The sequence below is a fragment of the Garra rufa genome, chromosome 11 (assembly GCF_049309525.1).
Source record: "Garra rufa chromosome 11, GarRuf1.0, whole genome shotgun sequence".
Lineage (NCBI taxonomy): Eukaryota > Metazoa > Chordata > Actinopteri > Cypriniformes > Cyprinidae > Garra > Garra rufa.
Window position 1 is genome coordinate 47939582 of NC_133371.1, and position 26488 is coordinate 47966069.

The following is a 26488-nucleotide window of genomic DNA, read 5'->3' on the forward strand; positions in this document are numbered from 1 at the left end:
TTAAGTCATGCCAGTTTGCCGGCTAATCAAGCAGTTATTCCATGGCTATTAAACCAGGTACTGGTAGCTTTGGCTTTGTGAGCAGGTGCCAAATCCTGCTGGAAAATAAAATCATCATCTCCGAAAAGCTTGGCGGCTGCAGGAAGTGCTCTAAAATTTCCTGGTAGACAGCTGCGTTGACTGTGGACTTCATAAAAGACAATGACCAACCATCACTGACTGTGGAAACTTCACACTGGACTTGAAGCAGCTTGACTTTGGTGCCTCTCCGCTATTCCTCCAGACTCTGGGACCTTGATTTCCAAATGAAGTGCAAAATTTGCTTTCATCTGAAAACAGGACTTGGGATCACTGGGCAACAGACCAGTATGTTTTCTCCTTAGCCCAGCACAGACGCTTCTGACGTTGTTTTTGGTTCAGGAGTGGCTTGATGATGCATAATCAAGCTTTTTGAAGAGGATGATTTTATTCTCCAGCAGGATTTGGCACCTGCTCACAAAGCCAAAACTAGCAGTACGTGGTTTAATAGCCATGGAATAACTGTCCTCGATTGGACGGCAAACTGACCTGACTTAAACCCCATTGAACATCTATGATGAGGAAGATGAGAGAACAGAGACTCCCAATGCAGATGAGCTGAAGGCCAATATCAAAGCAACTTGGGCTCCATAACACCTCAACTGTGTCAAAGGCTGATCGCCGCCTTGATGCTGGAATTAGTGCAAAAGGAGGCCCAATAAAGTACTGAGGACATAATACAGTACATTAACACACTTTTCAGAAGGCCAACATGTGTTTAACATCCTTTTTTTTTATTGGTCACATGAAATATTCTAATTTTGTGAAATACTGGATTTGGCGTTTTTGTTCATCTTTAATCCATAATCATTAAAACTGAAACAAATAAAGGCTTGAAATATTTCACTTTCTGCTTGTAGTGAACTAATATAACACACAAGTTTCACTTTTTGAAACGAATTATTGAAATAAACGGTCTTTCCCTCGATATTCAAATTCTTCAGCACATACCTGTATATTTGCATTATTTACAAACATTAGTTTTAATGCAGATCAGGGGTCTCTAATGATGGCCTTGTTCAAACAAATCTTCAAACATCCACAGGTTATAGTGAAAAATAAATATGGGACAAAGACGTTAAGAAATTTACAAACGTTTTTGTTTTATGGCCAAGTTAAAATGTCCACTTTTAAAATGACAAATAAGTTTGTAGAGAATCAAATGTCAAAATTTGGTTGAAATAATGTCATTGAGTGTAACACATTATTTATATACAAATTCAAACATGCGTATTCTTGTATTCTTAGTCTTGTACATATTAAAATATATAAAAGAAAATTAAATTGTATTGTGCTTTAAATGAGTAAGATGGGCAAAACCTAAACCACAAATACTAATTAGTTGTAATTCTACATTTTTAGGTTTAAGTAATTCCTCTTAATACGTCATGACTGAATGACATTTTAGTGGGTGTCTTCAGTAAATTAGTGAAGAAATGTATTATATTAATATTTTGGAAAAACAACAACTTAAAGCAGAACGTATTGTTTTTATGTTTAATCATTGACCTATATACTAAGATGTTTTTCAAATATGTTTAGTAATTTCAATACTACAAATACATTTACATATTCTGTACTGTGCAATTGTTCTTGTTGTAGACTAAACTGCTATGTTTAAAGCCTTTTTTTAAAGAATTATATTTAATAACAAATTGTTAAAAAAGTTGCAATGGTGTAATTTAATGAGGTACATTATCATTAACTAAGAGTTGTACTTTTTAACAAAGATTAATAACTTATGTAGCGAATGTAGCTATTGCTCATTGTGAATTTGCACTTTAATCTGTGTAACCTTATTTTTTTTCTATTATATTTCTTTATCGTTTTTAAATGTCCAGTTATTTTTGTAATAAGAAAATAGTTTCAACTACTGTATTATGACACCACTTTTTTGCAAATAAATTTCAAAATCATGATAATACTGTATACCGTGAGAAAAGCATGCTCAAAAATGCATATTGCACATTTTTACTTTAAGACACCAATGTATCCTTGGCATTTGTGGCAACGAGAAAAGCATTAAAAGCATTTCAAGAGGAGTGTTTTCAGTTTGTTTTTATTTCTATATAAAATGATGGCCTGCAGTTGCTTTAAACAAAAAGCTATTTAAAACATCCATCAATGTAAATTGTGATAATCACAATTTCAGGGGAATAATCTACAATTGTGATTTTTGTCATAATCGTGCAGCCCAAAAATAAATAGCCTAATAAAAACAGATCTCGGTCTGTTATGATGAGGACATCTTGTGGACAACTACAGTAGGTTACTACAATTCAGTTTATTCAGTTATACAACAGTTATTTTATTTTATTGTAAAACTGTAATTTATATTACATTTATCCAGTTTAGACCGTAAACTGGCAGTTATAGCTCTTACACATTTATAATTAATTATTATGAGTTGATCAATAACATATGCATAATATATTAGGCTATATCGTTTTACTTAAAACTAAGTGTGTAATTAAATTCCCACGCTTACAGGAAATTAAACCATCATTATCACGAGTAGAAATAACTGAAGAAAAACCGAAAGACCGCCCCTCCTTTATTCAAACTTCCCTTGAGAGGAAGTAAAGTGACAGATGAACACAGGCGATTATTAAAGATCCGCTTATAAATCCGTCATAAACGCTCGAGTAAAGATGGACTGGACGTGTTTTTGTCTGCTGTTCTTATGTATTTCAAGTGTTACTTCGACAAAAGTACATTATGATGCTCGAGTGACGCTCAAAAGTGAAGGTAAGCGAACATTTACTCACAATATTCCCGTTTATTCTCAAGACTTTCGTTTCTAAACAGCTAGAACATAGAGAAATATTAGATATTAATATTATGTTTAGATCCAAAACTGTGACGAACTTTGTAAAAGGCGGTGCGAAAAACGTACACAAATATTCAAGAAAAAAAAGTCTCATTTTGTTTACATTATAACTGTATCAAACTGTCATTTTGACGCCTATTTTATCACGACACTATCTTAAACACCCACAAACCACTGAGAGGCTTATCTCAGACTCACTTCTGCAGTTTTTTTGTGTATATCTTGTGTATGAACATACAGGAACTGCTATAAACAATATGTATTTAATTCACAATGTTTGTACTGTATATGCTGCACACTTTGAGTTCAGCCTGTTTTTGTGTTTTAGGAATAACCAGGTTTACTTTTGAAAGCAATAATATTAGTTTGGTGAAGCTTGTCAGGACCTCTGGGAACAAAATCATTTGGGTTGGAGGAAAGGACAGCCTCTATTCTATCATCCCAACAAAAGATACCAAACCCCATAAGGTACCTCATAGTCATATGCATTATATATACACACAATACCAAAAGTTTTTAAACAGTTTTTTTTTTCTTTTTAAATAAGTGTCTTTCGCTCATCTAGCCTGCATTTATTTGATTTAAAATATGGGAGAAACTGTAAAAATGTGAAATATTTTTACTATTTACAATAACTGCTTTCTATTTGAATACATTTTAAAATGTAATTTATTTCTGTGATCAAAGCTGAATTTTTAGCATCATTACTGCAGTCTTCAGTGTCATATGATCTTTCAGAAATCATTCTGATTTGCTGCATTTATTTGATCAAAATACAGTAAATTTTTAAAAATATTTTTACTATTTAAAAAACTGCTCTCTATTTAAATATATTTTAAAATGTAATTTATTTCTGTGATCAAAGATGGATTTTCAGCATCATTACTCCAGTCTTCAGTGTCACATGATTATTCAGAAATCATTCTAATATGCTGATTTGCTGCATTTATTTAATCGAAAATACAGTAAAAATTTGAAATATTTTTACTATTTAAAATAACTGCTTTCTATTTGAATATATTTTAAAATGTAATTTATATCTGTGATCAAAGCTGGATTTTCAGCATCATTACTGCAGTGTTCAGTTTCACGATGCTTCAGAAATTATTCTAATATGCTGATTTGCTGCATTTATTTGATCAAAAATACTGTAAAATGTGTAATATTACTATAATTTCGAATAGCTATTTTCTATGTGAATATCTGTTAAAATGTAATTTATTTCTGTGATCAAAGCTGAATTTTCAGCATCATTACTGCAGTCTTCAGTGTCACATGATTCTTCAGAAATCATTCTAATATGTTGATTTGCTGCATTTATTTAATTAAAAATACAGTAAAAACTTGAAATATTTTTCGTATTTAAAATAACTGCTTTCTATTTGAATATATTTTAAAATGTAATTTATTTCTGTGATCAAACTGCATTTTCAGCATCATTACTCCAGTCTTCAGTGTCACATGATTCTTCAGAAATCATTATAATATGCTGATTTGCTGCTCAAGAAACATTTATGATGAATAATATCATATGATCCAAATATCCGTATTTATCTGAAATAAAAAGCTTTTGCAGCAAAGCTTGGAGTCAGGAATTCTTACATTTTTAGGAATTAAATGATAGAAATTAATATTTTATTTAGTTAGGATGCATTAAATTGATCAAAAGTGATGATAAAGACATTTATAATGTTACAAATGTTACAGTTCTTCCGAACTTTTTCTACTCAGCTGTTCTCAACATAATAATAAAATATTTTTGAGCAGCAAATCAGAATGTTAGAATGATTTCTGAAGGATCATGTGACTGGAGTGATAATGCTAAAAATTCAGGTTTGAAATCACACGAATAAATTAAATGTAAACAATATTCAAATAGAAAGCAGTTATTTTAAATGGTAAAAATATTTCACATTTTTACTGTTTGTGCTGTACTTTGGATCAAATAAATGCAGGCTTGGTGAGCAGAAGAGTCTTCTATAAAAACACTAAAAAAATTTTTTTGATCCGAACCGTTCCCGTCAGCTGATCAATCTAGTTCATCTGCCAAGAAAACAATATTTTACTTTAAGCAATTATGCAAAAGCACATGTACTGTAACTTCTCCAATGCAAAACAAATTATTATTAAAGCAATTTATAAGTTTGGCTTGTGTAACATGATGAGCAATCATGAAGACGTCTGTCATTGCGTAATTGTGTTTTTGTTTGTAATATGATGTGTTTATTGTACCTGAATCCTTCTTTAGGTGAACGTGACTCTTTGTAAGAATGAAAGCAAAGATTCAGACACCTCTGTAAGTATTAAAGTACAAACGATGTTTGTGCACAACTTTCAATATCCGGGATTCCCACAGGATCAGGTTTTATTTAGTGTTTACACTTGAGTCTGATAATCAGGGACAGTCAGTTTATTGAAAATAACCTGTTTTACTAGTTTACAAGCAAATAACCATCAAGCATTTGGTGCCTCTTTGACATCATAATACTTGAAATCAATGAAATTAATTCTTGTGTAATCATGATAGGGAGCTGTAAAATGTGAAAAAATATTTTGGTATATAAATATATGGTGGTATATTAATTCAAGCAATTATAAACCTAACTAAATGAAAATGAGGATGAGGGACAAATGACAGGGGCAAACAATTTTAAATATTTATAAATGTGAAATTAACATCAATTGTTGTCACTATCACTATGTACACTAAATGTGTCCATCCTGTTATGTTTTCTGACTTAACTGACTTACATTTTGACCCAAAATCAGCCATTACAGCCAAATCTGAAAAACTTTTGAACACAAAGTCTGTCAAATAAAGAATTGGATGGTTTTTAAAATGGGACTTTCACAAATGAGACTTTTTCATATTCCACATAACAGGGTGGACATGTTGAAGTTCACCAGATAAAGTTGGAAAGAAAAAATAAGCAAAAAACAGACAAATAACTAAACAGAGGCCAGTTGTTTTCCCTTCAATAAAATGATGTCCTTTCTCCAAATTTCATTTAAAGGGCCAGTAGTCAAATATAACAGGATGGACAATATTTTGAGAGACAAGCTAAAAATGTTTATTATTCTTTTATGAATTGAATACTCAAACTCGATTACTGATGCACCAAACAAGATAAATTAAAATAAAATAAGTGTTGTATTCATTGGCAGACGCAGGAAAAATGGTGATATTTAGTGGTTTAAAATGCTGTAAAATGTTTACAATTATATACAAGTAAAAACTTAAAAGTTCTGAAAAGTTCACAAGTGTTTTTACTTCAAATACAACTTTAAAATTGATGTTGTTGAAATTTTGTAGAAAATAACATCACGATCTATAGTGAGGACACAAAAGGCAAAAAATTCTGGTTGTTTTCTAGTTCTAGCAAATTTGTTATGCAAGTTGTTAAATGTTAAAGCAATAAAACCCTAGATTATTCCAAAATGTCAGTGGGAAACTTGTCTGACTCATATTCTCATCTCATGATTGCAATTTCTGTCGGCATACAACTTCTCCTTCAACTTTTATAATGGCTATGGACAATAATGTACGTTGCTTCAATGTAGTTTGTGTCACATTAAAGGTCACTGACCGCTGTTTAATTGTTGATTTTTCCAGCAGCACTGTCCTAACAGGATCTCTCTGCTCAGAGAAGGCGTTGACAGCAATATCCTGTTCATCTGTACATCGTCTGATGGAAATGCAGTGTGCTGTAACTTGGTATGTCCCGTTCTTACACGGTTTCACACTATGCGCATTATAATCTCATGTAAATGTATGAAACTGAGCCATGCATTTTCTTCCAGAACTCCAGTTATTCTCAGATCAATTGCTTCACGTCAGAAAATTACGAGCCAGATATTAATGAGCCGTCGTTACTTATCGGTGAGTATTGCACGATCACTAGAATCTTGATCTCTGCCATTGAGGCAACATTCTTGACCACCCACTCAGAGATTCTTGACAAAATGACTAGCTTATTGTTCGTCTCATAGCTGAGCACAGTGGAGTATTATTATTTCATATTAGAGCTTGGAACATATTGGGGAGGCTGTGCCTGGTTTGGTTTCTTAAAGAATCCTTCTTTCTCTCCATCATTCTTATGAAAGGTTGGGTAGTGGAACGGTCTTATTTCCGACTCCTTGCAGGCGATTTAAAATATTAAGGCAGTGTTTTTGCAGCCATGTGTTTTGAGTACAACGGTTTCAACATGACTGTTTTACGCAGTTTTGCAAACTTGTTCAGGAAACTGCAGACATGTTGAAACCCAGGGGTGCTTCTGATGAAACTAACATGCAGTTGGGTGTATTTGCATGAGATATCATTTATTGCTTATACTACATATTGATAGTTAATATTTAACCAGAGAGTTGACTGATACCTTCACAAAATATCACTCATTATTCCAAACCTATTTGCAAGGTTCGTACAAGGTGCTTAAAGTGCTTGAATAATGAAAACACAACTTATCTATGAAATAAATGTTTGATTTTTGTCAATAAGCACATCTTTTCATGCAATTTTCAAAAAAACGCCTTACTTTCTTTTCCGGTCATGAAACTAGCGAGCCAAGCCAGCAGTAGTACTGACATGTCATGGAAACATTGCTGAAGATGCAAAGAGATGAACCGAATCATTTGAGCGAGTCATTTACGCTGGATTGATTCGGATTTGTGACTTAGATCATTCATTTTAAGATATTTACTAGCAAAAACCAGATTCAATTGAAAGAGCCATTGATTTTAGAATTATGACATCGCTTTTAATGATTTTAAAAAGAATGTATAGTTATGGGTGAAACAGAGCTTTCCAAAACTTTGAGTCAGTTCAACCATTGTACTGCAAAATGATTCAATGTTTGAAGCACGGCACGTGATTCATTTATTTAGATTGGGATTTCGGAGCGGGTTCTAAATCTTTTGCTTCAGATCTGAACTTTGGAGCGTGAATCATTTGATTTCATTATTTGATGAATAATATCATATGATCCAAATGAACAACAAAGCTTGGAGTCAGGAATTCTTTTTTTGGGGGGGAATTAAATGATAGAAAATAATACTTTTATTTAGTCAGGATTCATTAAATTGATCAAAAGAGATGAAAAAGACATTTATAATGTTACAAATGTTACAGTTCTTCTGAACTTTTTCTACTGCTCTGAATTAGATTGAAAATTCAGAGCAGGTTCATGAATCGTTTGCTTCAGAACAGAACTTCAGAGTGCAGAATGCAAATTCAATTCAACTTAAGTTTATATGTACAGCGCTTTTCACAATACAAATCGTTGCAAAGCAGCTGTACAAAAATGTAGGCTACTATAATATATTTAGTAGCTTATCAGTGGTGACTACTGTATGACAAGTCTATGTACATATGGTACAAATGTTAAAATCAGTAATGGTGTAATCAAAAACAGATGATGAACACTAATAGTAATGATTATGTGTTGCAATTAGGGCCGGGACTCGATTAAAAAATTTAATCTAATTAATTAGAGGCTTTGTAATTAATTAATCGAAATTAATCGCATTTTAATCGCATGTAAATATTTGACCTGAGAACAGTGAGAATTAAGATTTTTACATGGATTTTTAGTATACCATTGAATAATGACTGAATACATAAGCTTAAGCAACAAAATATTGTTTATTTTTGTTCAACCAAGTCCAACAGACCAGTGCAATATTGCCATTAAGTGTAGCAAGAGGCACGTTCTTTAACGAGTCTTTCATTCCGAGAACTCTGCTCTTGTGTTTGCTTAATTATGCATTTAAACGTTAATGACCAAACCTATCATTATAAATGTTGCTGCACATGGAATATAACGCGGATAACATTTAAAAAATAGTTTTTATCAGGTTACACACTGATTATTTATCACTCAAACCCCTTTCTCTACCTGTCCGTTGGTCGCGTATATCCTCCATGTTTGTAGTTTTTTAACACTTTTTATGCGTGTTTGTAGTTCTAATCGAATCCTCGTTCACGGCGCAGTGTGTTGCGGGCAATATTAGCCGTTAAGAGTGTGCATTGATCGTTAAGTAGTAGACCATCCGGGAATCTTTGGAATACTTTTTAAACATACTACGATTTGGGACATACAATACTATTTAGGACGGACGCAGCTTCTTTTGTATAAGTTCTTTGGCTTGTCTGAACGCTAGTTTGTGCTCCAGTATAATCGGTCCGCCGAATCCAATCCAGTGAGAAACGTTCCGCGGTGCAAAACTTAGTGCGATTAAAATGCGTTAAAAAAATTTAACGCATTATTTTTGTGTAATTAATTAATCTAAATTAACGCGTTAAAGTCCCGGCCCTAGTTGCAATCAAACTTTTAGTTTAGTGCCGTATGTTGTTTCAAGGCTGGCATCATCAACGGTCCTCTGAGGGGTTGGCATCATCTCTTCTCGGATATTCTGAATCCAGACTTGATCTCGTGTGATTTCTAGTTACCATGGGATGGAAATCCTGTGGCAGAAACAGAGAAACAAATAGAGAAATAACTAGCGTAGCTGCAGTTAAGATATTTCAACACTAGTCCACCTTTTGTGAGAAGACTGCACTGAAAATCTTATTTGGACATTCTTCCATTCTTGGAACGTGTTAGTCTCCAAAAAGTTCAAATGGCCATTTTGGTTCAACTACAGTATCTGCAGAAAGTGTCTGACAGGAAGTCTTAAATTCAGCACATTGGCATTGCTTATTCGAGTCGTTTTGATGAGGAACTGATAGAGGAACTAGTTCCGTGTGCTGATGGCCTAGAGATATCACCATATATAGATCTGTACTGACTCGTGTACAGACCCCTATTCAAGGGCTTCTGATTATTTGTTTAAGTAATAGGAAATCAACATTATGATTGATTAGTAAAATTACTATTTGATTAAGTAATTAAAAGACAACTGTTGGGTTTATCTGCTTGTTCGTTTATTTTTTGTTTACATTGCATGTTTACAGTTTGCACGCTAAAAACCTCTCTAAAAAGGTCACGAAGAACTTATCAAGTCAGTCACTTCAGAGTTCGGACAGTCATTGGGAAACCTTCAGTTTTTGTGCTCGTTTAGCTCTTTGCTTGTTTACTGTGCTGTTTATTTAGGGTTAGATTTAGTAAACAGGGCAAATCTGTATGAAACTGCAATTCCACAAGTGCTGATTGGAGTGGAAATTTCTGCGGGTGATTTACTGACAATGCTCAAAGTAAAGAATACAGACACCTCTCTTTTCCATAATGACCAACGCAATCTATTGAAGGGTTACTCTACTTCCAGATAAATTCTTTTAATAATTTACTCACCCACATGTCATCCAAGATATTGATGTCTTTCTTTCTTCAGTTGCAAAGAAATTAAGTTTTTTTGAGGAAATTATATTGTGGACTCCAATGGTGCTCAATGGATTAAAGGTTAAAAATGCAGCTTAAATGCTGCTTCAAAGAGCTCTAAATGATTCCAGACGAGGAATAAGAGTCTTATTTAGTGAAACAATCCGTCAAAAAAAAAAAAAAGACCATAGTTAACCACAAAGAAAGCCCTTTGAAGGTGCATTGAAACTGCATTTTTAATCCTTCAATTCATTGAGCACCATTGTGGTCCACTATGTGGAGAAAAATCCTGGAATGTTTTTCTCCAAAAATGATTTCGTTGCGATCAAAGAAACACATGAACATCTTAGATTTTTATTTTGGAAGTGGAGTTGTTAATTGAAACGTGCTAAATTTTTGAATAGCGTGAATTCTAAAGTGTTAAAAAGATAATAGTAATTCAAGAACTTTTTTAATACCTTTTCAGAAATTTGCTATTTTCAATGTTTTTCCAGGCCTTTAATTTCAGAAAGTCAAAGTATTTCAAGCACTTTGTATGAACCCTGTAGTAACAGCAAGCCTCTCCCCAGAAACTCCTACCAATTCATATTTAGCAAAGCCAAGCCTTTTCATCACAAATTTTTCCAGTGTGGGTAGTTTTTTTAACCCTCTGGACCTATTCGAGTCAAACTTGGCTTAAACGAAGAAGATCAAAGCCTTAAAAAGTAACTTTTTTTCTTCTTTACGAAAATCAATGAAATACATTTTTGTTCAATAATATTTTGTGATTATTATTTAGAATTTTGAGGGTTTTTTAATGATACTACACACTTTTTATACAACCTTTTTTCCACTAGAATTACATTTTATTTGTATTCATTTGTTATCTTTCGATAAATGCAACATTTCACATTAAAATTGCTTGATTGCTGAACACTTTTTTCCAGCACAATGGCTGATTTGTAGCTTGTACCAACAAAAGATTCTCTGAATTATTGCAGTTTTTCATATTTCCTATTAATTTCTTATGTTGGTAATTTTTGACCGTGAAGGAGCCAAGTGTGACTATTTTTTTAACCTTTTAACATATCCGAATCATGTCAGTGATTTTTTTGTGTGCTCACATAGCTACTGCAACAAAAGTCACCAAGTGTCATCTCTTTCTGATGAAGCTGTGATTTTTAAAATTTAAAAACATGCAATTTTACATACAAGAGGCCCAGCGGGTTAAAGGCCAAAAGAGGGTTTGTGCTGGCGCAAGCTGTTAGTAAATCCGCTCCTCAGTATTATATTAGTTACATATTAGTCAGTTATGCTAAAAAATGTGTCGGGTCAATAAGAATCTAAGAAAGTGATGCAGAAACTGACTAATCAACATTATTGAGCCAACCCAAGGATTAGTCAGTTTTGAGAATGTGTAGTTTGGCACATCCCTTTCAGTAGAGTACAATAGAGTTTGTTATTATTAGTTTTAGAAACAGGAACTTAACAGGAACAGCCTTTAATACAGTATGTGCAAAACTATTTTCTTGATGTTAGGGTGTTCTTGTTCTTCATTTTGGCCAAAAATGTAAACTATTTATTTTTATTACATGCTACATGTGGCATCCTATCTGATTTCTATATTCCATTATACTCTTTCAGGTAAAATGCTGTACTTTACCAAGTCTGAGAAGGGATTGTACAGGATACAGGATGACAAAGTTGACAACATTTGGTCTCAGCCGACTCAAGCGGGTGAGGAATAACCCCTGAAATTCACTGAAATGACTCCATGTTTTCATAAAAATGATACTGTTGTGATTCTAAACAGTGTTGTTTTTTAATCTGCCACATTTAGAGCAAACATACCTGAAGCTGATTGCTGGTAAAGGCCAACACCGGGACAAAGTTTATTCCTTCTTCGCAGAGAAACACAAAAGTAAGGAAGGTGAATCTGAGCACTGGATTCCGCGAGTTTCTCAGAGCTGCATGGTGAGCAGAATCACACCATAAAACATATTAATTTGTTTGCATTTTACTGCAGTTTTAAATGCATAAGTCTTTAGATTTTGTTAATTGATGTGTAAAAAAGAAAGAAAGATCGCAATTAGTGATGCACCCTAACCTTCCCTAATCTGATAATGATACTCCACCCAAAAATGACAACAGTCCTTATTTACTCCCCATCATGTCATTACAAACCTGTAGGAGTTTCTTTTCTGTGGAAAACAAAAGTTTTGAAAAGTCAATAGCATCCAGAATAAAAACAAAAAAAATCCAGAAAAACGCATTCCAAAAAAAGTTTTAAATTGATTTGCAAAACATTGGTTTGAATCAAGGTTATTATAGTTTTGCATTTTTAAATTCGCTTTATTTTAGTATCGTTTTAAAATTAGTTTTTATTAGTTTCAGTAATAATTGTTAGTTTTAGGTTTAGTTTTTTATTTTGTGAGCACATTTCTATTTAGATTGTATATAGTTTAGTTTCAGGTATATATATTATATTATATTATATATATATATATATATATATATATATATATATATATATATATATGATCACTTCCAGCACGCAGACCAAAGAAAGATTTAATCTTATGGCGCAAACATGTAGTGATACAAATAAAAGCATGCTGAGATTGATTGGTTGGTAAAAGTATACAAATATACAAGCAGTCAAGCATTTTTACTCCATAAATCGACTTACTTTATCAGTGAAAAAAGCAACGCAAAAATAACGCAACAGAACATCACTTTTCATAAAAGTAACTAAGCAACGCAGTCAATAGCATCCAGAATAAAAAAAAATCCAGAAAAACCCATTTCAGAAAAGTTATAAATTGATTTGAATTTTAATGAGTGAAATAAGTATTAGTTTGCATCAAGGTTATTATAGTTTTGCATTTTTTAATTTGTTCTATTTTAATATAATTTTGAAATTTGCAATAATATTTAGTTTAGTTTTTATTAGTTTCATTAATAATTTTGTTAGTTTTAGTTTAGGTTTTATTTTGTGAGCACATTTCTATTTAGATTTTATTTAGTTTAGTTTCAGTTTTACATAAAAAAAAGATCACTTCCAGAGCACAGACCAAAGAAAGACTTTAATTTAATTTTTAATTTTATTTTATGGGGCAAACATATGGGGACACAAATGAAAGCATGCTGAGATTGATTAGATGGTCAAAGTATACAAATATACAAGCGATCAAGCATTTTCACTCTATAAATCGACACAAGTTGTGCTTACTTTATCATAATTAAAAGTAAATGTGTATTAGCCTGTAATAATTAATTCAAAAATAAATGCAATTGGTTATATAAGATATTTTACCTTATTTAACAATCATAATACTGCCATCAAAAAAAAAAAAAAAAAAAATGCGTGGTTACTGCTATTTACATAATTTAGGTTTACTTCTGTTATTTTATTTATATTCAGGGTTAGAGTTCAAAAATCCAGTGCACATTTATGTATGTCATATCTGATACATCTGTCAGTAAGCAGAACTAAATGCAGGGTGATTTTTTTTGTGTTTTGCATGTCAGTCTTTAAACACAATAAGTGTGAATGTTTGAGTTTCCTCTGCGGCATTTCACCTCCTTAAATGTGACAAATGTTATTCTTAGTAAATATGAAATGCACTTTTCCAGTCATATACACTCGTCACCTCCTTAAAAGTTTAAAGAGATATCAAATGCACTTGGCTATTGTGAGTTTATATCTCACATTGCATGATATAAAGTTGCAATTGAAAGATATAAACTGACTTTTTTCTCAAAATTGTAAGTTTATATCTCAGAATTCTGACTTTTTCTTAGAATTGCATGATATAAAGTCGTAATTGCAAGAAATAAAGTAACTGCAATTAAGATATAATCTCAGAATTCTGACCTTTTTCTCAAAATTGTAAGTTTATTTCTCAGAATTTGTACTTTTTCAGAATTGCTTGATATAAAGTCGCAATTGCAAGATATACTGTAAAGTTGTAAATGCAAGACATAAATTCAGAATTCTGACCTTTTTCTCAAAATTGTAAGTTTATTTCTCAGAATTATGACTTCTTCTCCGAATTGCATGATATAAAGTCACAATTGCAAGATATAAAGTATCTGCAATTAAGATATAAACTCCGAATTCAGACTTTTTCTCAAAATTGTAAGTTTATATCTCAGAATTCGTACTTTTTTCAGAATTGCTTGATATAAAGTCGTCATTTCAAGATATAAAGTATTAAATGCAAGATATAAACTCAGAATTCGGACTTTTTTCTTGTGAGTTTCTAAGCTCAGGTGCTGATGACAGATGTCAAATGCAGGTTCTGGGAGTTCAGATGCTGTCGAAGCTCTGTAGAGATGCATTGAGACATTTTCTAGTAAACACCTGTTTTCCGCAATTATAAAAATATAGCTTTGTACACGATGACATATCAATAAAAGGCTTTTTTGCTTCATAGATCTACAGTACAAAATTAGGGTAGTGCTCTAGTTTCAATGTATTAGACTGTATTATGCAATTTAAGAAAACTGAACCTGAAACATTTGCAGAACCTGAAACTGTAAGAGCAAAAGATGTTTAGCAGAAACTTACTGTACAATGGAGGCAGACAGGAGTTTTCAGGCTCTAAACAGCACCATAAAAAAGTCCATATGACTCTTATCTGTTTCAGAACGACAAAGGCGGTTCTAAGAGTTATCTTCAGAGCAGCTGGACCTCCATGATTTACACCCGTCTGTTCTGTGGAAGAGGATATGAGTTCACTCAGATGATCGATGTGGCCACACTAGAAACAGAAAACGATACCAAAATATATGCACTTTTCAGAAACTATTGGTAAGACAAAAGCATTTCATACTTTGATTACTTTTTCAAGTAACCAGAAAAGTAACATTTTTAACATACTTTTGAAAATAAGTAACAGTTAACTTACTTGCATGTATTGATTGACAGCTCTCATGTTGCCATGTTACGTTATAAATTAAAAACAAACAAGCAAGCTCAGGCCAGATAAAAAAGTAACACAAAAGTAAAATGTCACTTTTCATAAAAGTAACTAAGTAATGCAATTAGTTACTTTTTTCGGGAGTAAAACAATGTTGTATTGCATTGTTACTTTTAAAAGTAACACTGAACTTTAACTACAGTGTTGCCGCTATAGATGATTTAAATCTGTAAATACCAATGAAAATTCAATGTGTGTTTAAAAAAGGCTAATATTTTGAATTTGTCGTCATATTAGTGTAAAGTGTAACATATCCTGTTGAATAGAGACACTATAGTCAGGGCAGTGTTAAAGTTAAAGTCCAGGAAACATCCGTCATTTGACCCAGTTCCACAAACGCTGATGAAATAAAGAGAGAATGTGCAGCTGTAGTCCTGAAGTGTGAAATTCTGTCTGTGTTTACAGGAACATGAGTGCTGTGTGTGTGTATAACATGACTAAAATCAGCACTATCTTCACTTCCTCTCAGTTCAACTCTACCAAAGTTCCTGCAAATCACCGGCCAGGAACGGTAAAAACTATACTGTCACCGAAGCTAAAGCTGCATTTATTTTTTAAAAATATGGAAGGAAAAAACAGTAATATTGCAAAATGTTTTTATAATCTAAAATAATGGTTTTAAATTTGAATATACTTTAAAATAGAATTTATTTCTGTGATGCAAAGCTGAATTTTCATCAGCTGTTACTCCAGTCTTAAGTGTCACATGATCCTTCAGAAATCAGTCTAATATGCTGATTTATTATTCGAAGAATATGTTGGAAACAGTTGTGCGGCCAAGTATTATTTTTTTGGAACCTGTGATTTTTTTTTTCTTTAACATCCTTGGTAAATAAAAGAATGAATTTCTTTCAAATAAAGGTGGGAATAAAAATTTACTTTAAATAAAAAAAAATTCTAAACTTTTGAACAATAGAATGGTTTTCCAACAATATACACTATTTTAAATAAATGCTGTTCTTTTTAACTTTTTACTGATCAAAGAATCCTGAAAAAAAGCAACAGGTTCCAAAAAATCTTTAAGCAGCACAACGGTTTTCAACATTGATAATAAAAGTAATAAATCAATATATTAGAATGATTTCTGAAGGATCATGTGACACTGAAGACTGGAGTAATGATGCTGAAAATTCAACTTTAATATACAATTTTAACATATATTAATAAAGAAAAACATTGTTTTACATTGTAATAATATTTCCAATATAATCCCCAGAAAAGCCTCCTTTAAAAATGTATTGATCCCAGACTTTTGTTATGCATATATATATATATATATATATACACACACTTCAAAGAGAATGGGGAAGTGTGTCCAAACCTTTGACTGGTAGTGTGTATGTCATTATAGAGCTCAAAAGTGGCACCTTTCTTCAGCTGCAGGATATTAGTCATTGCCACTTTACTAAATTATTCATTCCAGAGTTCTGAGCCAAAAAAAAATAAAAAAATCTCCAGATGAATCACATTACAACACCTGATGTTGTCACAGACGATTAATGTTGTAATCAAAAAGACAAAGACTGTGTACTTAATGTTTTATGAGGAAACGAATGAACTAATCATGTCATAATCTGAATGATGTAATCCAGACTAATGCTTTTAATGCTCCATTGCTACTTAAACAGCATGAGCTTAAAGATTTTGAATGACGTTTTTACATCTAGAACCAACTACAATCTGTATTTACAATAATCGTTCCCATTTGTTTTAACAAAGTGCTTGTTCTTTTAGTGTGTGGATGACAGTACTGGTCTCAGCAGTGAAGTGCTGGCGTTTATGAAGGAGCGTCCAGAGATGATGGACTGGGTGATGCCAGAGAACGGCCCGCTGCTATTTCGACACCGGCATTACACTCACATCCAGGTGGACCGAGTACGAGGCCACACCGTCCTGCTTTTGTCTCTAGGTATGTGAATCTGTCACTGGGAAAACATAGGGAATTAAATGGTTTGGTTTCATGCAGGATTCCACTTAATTCTGAAGCCTAAACTGGATTTAACCCCTTAACTGTCAAGTTTACTTCACCATTTAAATCCTAATCTAATCTTGACAAACTATATATCGTTGGAAAGGTCTAAGGCTCCTAAATAGATATTTGACATTTTGTGTCACAAATTATGTAGGAAATATAATAGATTAAATTATGACAAGAGTGCACCTCAAAAACTACTTCATAACAGGAGTTCTGACCTTCGTCACAATTCATTGCCTTTTTCCTTATCACACTTTAGAAATCATAAGAAATGATATCAAAATTTCAAAATTCATGCTTTGAAAGCCATTTTAAAATCAGACATTGCATTAACATGGAAAATGTACATTAAAGTCATATTACAAAATGTTTGTGATCATGAATTATAAAAAAATAAGTTTCAATTCTTCATTTTCACATCTCTGTTAAAACATGGGAGTGACAGTTAAGAGGTTAAACCACCAAGGCCAAGCTTGATTGGCCACTGCGGTTTTTTTTTATAGTTTTTATGCAAGTTTACAATTTTCAAAAAGTTCCTATGAATATTAGTTTGAATATATAGTCTCTAATGCTCAGCAAAGTTTCATTTATTTGATCAAAAATACTGACAAAACTATTAATATTATGAAATATTATTGCAATTCAAATAACAGTTTTTTTAATTTTAATATACTTTAAATTATAATTTATTTTTGTGATGCAAAGCTGAATTTTCAGCATCATTACTGCAGTCTTCAGTGTCACATGATCCTTCAGAAATCATTCTAATGTGCTGATCAGCTGCATTTATTTGATCAAAAATACAGTAAATATTTGAAATATTTTTACTATTTAAAATAACTGCTTTCTATTTGAATATATTTTAAAATGTAATTTATTCCTGTGATTTTAAACCTGAATTTTCAGCATCATTACTGCAGTCTTCAGTGTCACATGATCCTTCAGAAATCATTCTAATATATTGATTTATTACTTTTATTATCAATGTTGGAAACAGTTTAATGTTATTTTGAACCTGTGATACTTTTTTCATGATTCTTTGTTGAATAAACGTTAAAAAGACAGCATTTATTCAAAATATAAATATTTTCTAACAATATAAGTCTTTACTATTACTTTTTAACTAATTTAACACATCCTTGCTGAATAAAAGTATTTATTAGGGGTGTTTTTTGTTACAAAAGTTTTCTATTTTAAATAAATGCTGTTCTTTTTAACGTTTTATTTATCAAAGAATCATGAAAAAAGTATTAGATTCCAAAAAAAATATTAAGCAGCATATTATAATGATTTCTGGAGGGTCATGTGACACTGAAAACTGGAGTAATTATGCTGACAATTCAGCTTTGCATCACTGAAATAAATTATATTTTCAAAAATATTAATATAGAAAACCACTATTTTAATTGCAATAATATTTCACAATATTACAGCTTTTTCTGTATTTTAATCAAATAAGGCCTTGATGAGCAGACAAGTCTTTAAGAAGCATTAAAAATTGTTTTGATCCCAAACTTTTGAGCAGCAGTGTATACATTATAATGTATTTATTGATATAATACATTCAATTAAATGAAAATGGATCACAAAGCAGTTATTAAGTTGTTGAAATGTGCATGTGTCATTTATTATTCTCGTCAAACATCCTGTTTCATTCCGCAGTACGTCACATAACAATGGGTTGTAAATGCAGCTTCATGTTTCAACTTCTCTTATCAGTTTCTCATTTAGAAACAGGAAATGACAGGTACATATAAATGCTAAACAAAGGTAATGATTCATTAATTATATTGCATAAGGTTAAATAAATGATAACAATGCAGGAGTGTAGTGGGAGTTATCAGAGATGCACAATCTAATAGTTTCAAACCCTAGTGAGCTGTCTAAGTAGGTGTTATTATTAGGCATCATAGACACGAAGGTTGCTCTAAACAGTAGTTAGTTAAATTATGCTTCCTTATATATGTCTAGAGACTTAGTATCAAATTTGCACAATGCATTGTGAAGTGCTAAATGAAAATTATGCATTTTAGTATTTGTAAACGCAACGTGACTTTATCTGAATAAAATGTAAGCATTAGTCAGGTATCTTGAATGCTTAACCTGTTTAATCCTAAAATATTCTGACATGAAAATATCCAAATGATGTCATTAGTAACCTTTTGAAATAATCAATAATTATTTTTTTTGATTTTTTTTTTGGAAAAGTGTGTGAAAAGTTGTGTTTTATAGTCTGTTCTGAAGTCAAAATTATACATTTTATATATCACTTATATATAATTAAATATTTTAGCCCAGCTATTTAATCTGTCTGATCACATTCTAGGGTTACTATTATGCATACGAAAAAAAAAAAAAAAAAAAAAAACTTTGATAAGAATACTGAGATGGACAAAAAAAAAGCATTAATGTATTTCAAAATTGTTACTTTGTTGTAACATATAACATTGTTCTGTTAGTGCTTCCTGTAGTGCAACATCAATATTGTAACTTATTTGTAACATTTGAACTTTTGATTTAGTGCAATATTTCGTTATTGCAACACTTGAGTGCAATCTTCACTAACAGCTGCGTTGGATTTATATTGTAAACCTAAGTTCACTGTCCAGTAACCTCAGTTATCCCACCAACATGTTTAGATGTGAATTTATATATTAATACTAGACACCTTAGAGATAATGTTTACCAAAAATCATTATGTCAGCACACTTTACTAGCCTTATGTTTTGGAGCTTTGATGCAACCATCGTTGTCTTATAGTGCAAACAGGAAATAAACAGCTCTGATCATGTGACAATTTGAACAAAACAGCGTCTTCACTGTAATAGTTAAACATGCTTCTTATTAAAACTACAAAAGTCATTTATTCAAGAGCAGTGAGTGATTTTTCTCTTTGTATTTTCATGTTTCATTAATATTAAGCACAGAGATGGCAGAAGGAACATTATTTGTTGTCTATGATCATTTAAGACATAACTGACAAGGGTTTACATGAATAATCACCAAACGCCTCATTTTGAAATATTTTTTTGACCGTTTGTGCGCGCAACTTGAGCTAAAAGATAACTTCACATGTCTGTATTCTGCTCCGTCTCTGAGCGCAAACACAGAACAGCGGAAGTTCTTTCTCGCTTTTAAAAATTCATCAAAGAAACATTAATAAATCAAGCATGAACAATTTATGAAAGTCATGTTACATGATATTGCTAATTTGCATGTGAAATTAGGCTTTTATGGAGGACTGAAATCGCACCACTGGTAAGGGGGTGGAATGGGGCACAATAATCGTTTCATTTCCATTACTGCATTTTAATGATTGTTTCAAGCGGAAATCGAAATTGAATTTTGATTAATTGCACAGCCCTAGTAAGTGTCTTAATCTAAAGTAGATCAGTTTGTATGATATGCGTGTGACAGCATGCTCTCTTAGTAAGTAGTTCCCCATGCATACAGATTAGTTATTGTCCTGTTGTGATATTTTCTCACAGAAAGCGGAGGGATTCATAAAGTGCTGGAAGAGCCCGTTGAACAGCCGGTTTTTGTGATTGCGGAGTATCTGCCATTTCCACGAGGGACGCACATCACCAGCATGCTGCTGGACGCTTCAGAGGTACGACGCTAAAATTTATGACATGCTTTTTGAGTACTAACATTTTAATTTAACCATTATAACCAGAAAATATAAAACAGAAAAAAAAAATGCATTTCATCTGGTCCTAAAGTAGAGAAATCGATAATATCAAAAGCACTGACACCAATCTCAAACAGTAGAGCATGCTGCTAGCAACACCAAGGTCATGGGTTCAATTCCCAGGGAATGCATAATCTAATCAAACGCCTAATTTGAATGCAAAGCAAGCTGCTTTGGATAAACCATCAGCCAAATGCAAAAATATAAACGCTATTCAATCTAATTAGAGGTTTCGGGGTTTGTACAGATACTGTAAAATGAAAATCCAGGACTTTCAAAAGACTTTAAAGGAGTAGTTCACTTTCAGAACAAAAATGTACAGATAATGTACTCAGCCTCGTCATCCAAGATGTTCATGTCTTTCGTAAGGAAATTATGTTTTTTGAGGAAAACATTTCCAGATTTCTCTCCATATAATGGACTTCTAAAATTCAAAACTTTACACTTCTACACCTGCTTTACACTTTCAAGCTGTCTTGACAAACTTGTATCTAGTTAACTTCGTTGTTTAGAATCTTTGATTGCTCTTCATGTTCTCAGCTGGTGGACTCATTCTCCTGTGTTTGATTTCTCAGAAGCGTCTGTATGTGAGTTCCAGTAACGAGGTCGCTCAGATTGACCTGCAGAAGTGTAAAGTGTATGGAGATGAGTGTGACGAGTGCAGATTATCTCGAGACCCCTACTGCGGTTGGGAGGGTTTTCGGTGCAGCTCCACAGCAAAGTAAGACCTCGTTGCACACACATCTGCTTCCTTCCTGATTATATATGTTCAAAGCCACTGTTGCTAAAGCTCATCCACATCGTAGTTCTTAAAAAGACTGAAAGAGTTGTGCAATGACGCTGGGGTGTTTTGGGTGATTAAAAGGTGGTTTCATGTTGGTTTGAGTCTCTGAGATCAACAGAATGAGTTACACACTGAAGTTTCATACATGCCGTTTGAGGTTTCAATCATTATGAGCACTAGTAATAGTGATACTTGACTTGCAGATTGTGCATTGAAGCCTGTTTCTGCCACTGAAAAAAAAAGATAATTGCAACTTATCCCACAATTCAGACTTATTTCCCCTCAGTATTGCGTAATAAACTCGCAATTGTGAGAAAATTTCAGAATTGTTAGATAAAAAGTTATAAAGTCAGAATTGTGAGATATAAACTAGCAATTTTGTGAACATATCAAGTCTTTTTTTCTCCTCAAAACGGGACTTTAGAACTCACAATTGCTAGTTTATATCTGACAATTCTGAGAAAAAAATCAGAATTGCGAGTTTATATGATGCAATTCTAAGAAATTAAGTCTGTATTAGTGTTTCGGCGATATGCTCAATTTTCATATCGTCCTATCGTCAGCCTGTGAGATCGCAGATACACGATACTATCGTGCTAATTTACTTAATATGTAAGAAATTCCTTATTCATTTTGTGAGGGTAGTGATGTGACTTGTGACACAGTTGTGCGTGAACAGAGCGCTGACGGTAGTTCTGTCGGAGAAGTTCAAGTTTACTTTCGGTTTCATTCTCTGCTATCTTCAGTGAGCGGTAAATGTGTGTGTGTGTGAATGTAAATGAATGTATCTTTCTTTACCCGTCATATTGCGATAATGTTACCGCAGTATGTCTGATCTTTATCATCAGTTCATGTTGAGTTCAGTTCATATTAAATGTGGAGAAGCCTTTTTGACGCATAATAATAATAATAATAGTCTTACTATCATCAAAGGCATCAGCAACAGGCGATATCTCTGACTATCGTCGATACACGATACTATCGTCTATCGGCACAACCCTAGTCTGTATTATGTGATATAAACTCGCAATTGCGACAAAAAGTCAGTATTGTGTGATATAAACTCACAATTGCTAGTTATAAAATCAGAAATGCAAGATATAAAGTCAGAATTGCAGGATATAAACTCACAATTGTGAGAAAAAGTCAGAATTGCGTTTATGAAAGTCACAATTGCGCGATAGAAACTTGCAGTTGTAAAAAAAAAAAAAAAAAAAAAAAAAAAAATCAGAATTGCAGGATATAATCTCACAATTGCGAGAAAAAAAGTCAGAATTGTCTAATATAAACTCACAATTCTGTGAACATCAGTCTTTTTTCCCTTCAGAACCGGACTTTCTAACTCACAATTGCAAGTTTATATCTCAATTCTGAGAAAAAAGTCAGAATTGCGAGTTTATGACGCAATTTTGAGAAATTAAGTCAGTGTTGCGTGATATAAACTCACAATTGTGAGAAAAAGTCAGAATTGTGAGGTAAAAAGTCGTAGTTGCGAGTTATAAAATCAGAATTGTGAGATATAATGTCAGAATTGCAGGAAATAATCTTACAATTGCAAGAAAAAAAAGTCAGAGTTTATATGATGCAATTCTAAGAAATAAATGCAGTATTGTGTGATATAAACTTGCAATTGCAAGAAAAAGTCAGAATTGCAAGTTTATATGATGCAATTCTGAGATAAATCAGAATTTTGTGATATAAATGAGCAATTCTGTAAACATATTGGTCTTTTTTTCCCTTCAGAAACGGACTTTGAAACTCGCAATTGCAAGTTTATATCTCACCCCCCTCCCCTATTTCTTATTCAGTGGCAGAAATGGATTTAGGTACCTGCACACATAAATGAGACTGAATCATTCTGAAACCTCAACCACTTTTTCTTGCAAAAAAAAAAAAAGTACCTGCTCGACCACATGAAGCCCACTTTAGTAGATTTACTCATTTCCTTATTTTCTACCACTGAAACATCCCCCGCCTACACAGAAACACACGCAAATAAAAAAAAAAAACCCACATGATTCACCAGAAAATACATTTATCAATATTGTATGGAACCTCATTTACATATCCTCTTTTTCACAGAAAACCAGCCACGGATATCAAAGACTGCAGCGGTAAGTTTGGCTCTGTCTTTGTTGTTGGGTGTGTATTTATTGGTGGTTTTCACACTGGGAATGTCTGTTCTGATCCAGATCTGATTGTGATTGTTCCTGAACTACATTTTATTTCCTGAACGAGGTGGGGCGGAATTAAATGTTATTGCAAATTGCACCACAGTTTCATTACAAGCAAACTCAGACCAGCCGCTACAGAAAGTTTCAGGTTTGTGTTTGTGGTCTGCATGTCACACAAACTCCATCTCTGCAACTATTTTTAAAAGTGAAAGTCATAATTTAAAAATATGTATACTTTTTTTTATAAAGCAATTAATAATTACTATATTGTAGGGATGGCTCGATACCACAATTTTGACTTCGGTACGATACTAGGATCTAATACCTTGGTATCGATACCAAATCGATACCATAGGTAAAAAAAAAAAAAAAAAAGGAAACAGGCAAATATAGGTGAATTGAAAACTCTATGAACAACTGTGCAAATAAATTGTTACAAAAAAATAATAAAAACTACAATTTTGATTTTAGAAGAAACAAAACTGAAGAGATCTAATTAAAATAAAGTACTCTCTTAATATTTGTGACCCTGGAGCACAAAACCAGTCTTAAGTCGCTGGGGTATATTTGTAGAAATAGCCAAAAATACATTGTATGGGTCAAAATTATTGATTTTTCTTTAGTGTCAAAAATCGTTAGGAAATTAAGCAAAGATCATGTTCCATGAAGATTTTTTGTAAAATTCCTACTATAAATATATCAAAATGTATTTTTTTTATTAATAATATGCATTGTTAAGAACTTAATTTGGACAACTTTAAAGGTGATTTTCTCCTATCCTAACAAACCATACATCAATAGAAAGCTTATTTATTCAGCTTTCATATGATATATACACCTCAGTTTTGTAAAATTTAACCTTATGGCTGGTTTTGTGGTCCAGGGTCACATATTTTCTCACACACACATACACATATATATATATATGTATATGTATGTGTGTGTGTGTGTGTGTGTGTGTGTGTGTGTTTACATTTGTGTTAAATATATTCTGGAAAAATATTTCTGCTAGATATTCCTTAGAAATAATAATTTATTTAGTACTGACTCTGAGGTCTTCTTGTGGGTTTCCACCAAAAAAAAAAAAAAAAAAAATCAACATTCATAAATGTTAGTATTGTAATTTTACTTTTGTTCTGTAAAATAAAATAAAAAAGACAAAAATAATGATTACAACAGCTCTATTAATACATTTATTATAACATTCTCCTTTGTTCAGCATAAAAAAAATAAATAAATAAATAAAAAAACGCAAGACAAAACTGTTAAAAAAAAAAAAAAAAAAAAAGACAAAACTGTAAAAAGCACATTTTGGCTATTTTATTTATGCAGTGGTAAAAAAAAAAAAAAACCAGAAAAAAAAAAAAAAACAGAAACAATCGGCCTTTGCCACAGTTTCATTTTGTTCGGCTTCAGCCAATAATTTTCATTTTGGTGCATCCCTAATTGAGTCGGTGTTTTCCGTATCGCAGAAATCATAGGGCCCTACATTTATAATCAAAGAGCTTCATCTGCCATCTCAGATGAAATCTAGAAATCTAAATCTAGACATTAGTATTTTTGAAAGAAAGTGAAGGGTTTTACTCATTTACGTCAATCCAACAAACGCATCACATGCCTTTCTGTTCCGCAGATATGCCTGCAGCCGCACCATCAAAGACTGAAATTGGTGACAAGGCATCAGTGCTCCAAATCCCACCATCATCTAAATACTTCCTGCTCTGCCCGATGACGTCAAACCACGCCACGTACCACTGGAAACACGGTGAGACGCGCAAGGAGTGCGCTCATTCTGATCGGGAGTGTCTGTATCTCTTTCACAGTATTAACAAGACTCACGAAGGGATGTACGAATGCATGTCTTCAGAGGAAGGCTTTAACAGGATGGTCATCCGCTACGAGCTCAGCGTGAGCCGCTCAGACACGCTTCGACTCACTCCTGCTCTCTTACTGCTGCTCACAGTTTCTCGTGTCCTGCTGCTGAACTTGTTCTTTTGAAAGTATTACTTCGGACACATATCCTATTTAATAATATTGACTGTTGTTATTAATTATTATGTCAGAATGTCAACCCTTAAAGACCTAGAACATTTTTGGGGCTTTTTTTTTTTCAGACCTATTCTAGCAGTCAGCATCAGTTGTCATATCATTATAAACATCTTGAACTTTATGTCTAGCTAATTTAAAATGACAACTTTTTTTTTTTGTTTTCACTTAAAAAAAAATAAGTGAATTTCTAGAATTTTTTGAAAAAGCTAGCAACAATTGAAAAAACATGTATAGTAGACAAATAAATGCATAATTTAATAGACCTTTTTTTAAAAAACTATTTATTAGACAATTAAAAAAAAAAATGTAGTAGACAAATTTTAGACCATTTTTACAAAGCAATTAAAAAAATTGTTGACAAAAATAAATGCATATTTTACTAGACATTTTTTTAGAAACCAATTTATTAAAAATTGAAGTAGGCAAAAATAAAGTCATTTAAATAGACATAAAAAAATAATTTATAAAAAATTTAGTAGACAAATTTTAGACCATATTTACAAACCAATTTATTAAAAATCTGTTGACAAAATTGAATATGTTTTAATAGACAATTTTTGTAAACCAATTTATTAAAAATTTAAGTAGGCAAAAATAAACTCTTAAATATACCAAAAAAAAAAAAAA

The 26488-nt window shown here is 32.3% G+C and overlaps 1 protein-coding gene across 1 annotated transcript in view; it reads left to right on the forward strand.

The window, feature by feature from the left end:
- Window positions 1–25810, forward strand: part of LOC141345401 (semaphorin-7A-like) — a 28950-nt gene extending 3140 nt beyond the window's left edge. The window contains exons 3-15 of the mRNA XM_073850253.1: window positions 3237–3376; window positions 5157–5204; window positions 6522–6623; window positions 6710–6788; window positions 11848–11940; window positions 12044–12177; window positions 14856–15019; window positions 15594–15699; window positions 16923–17097; window positions 20652–20773; window positions 21430–21575; window positions 23721–23752; window positions 25446–25810. Of these exons, the coding sequence (XP_073706354.1) occupies window positions 3237–3376; window positions 5157–5204; window positions 6522–6623; window positions 6710–6788; window positions 11848–11940; window positions 12044–12177; window positions 14856–15019; window positions 15594–15699; window positions 16923–17097; window positions 20652–20773; window positions 21430–21575; window positions 23721–23752; window positions 25446–25810 (1706 nt within the window). The remainder of the gene's footprint in view (window positions 1–3236; window positions 3377–5156; window positions 5205–6521; window positions 6624–6709; window positions 6789–11847; window positions 11941–12043; window positions 12178–14855; window positions 15020–15593; window positions 15700–16922; window positions 17098–20651; window positions 20774–21429; window positions 21576–23720; window positions 23753–25445) is intronic.
- Window positions 25811–26488: the final 678 nt, after the last annotated feature.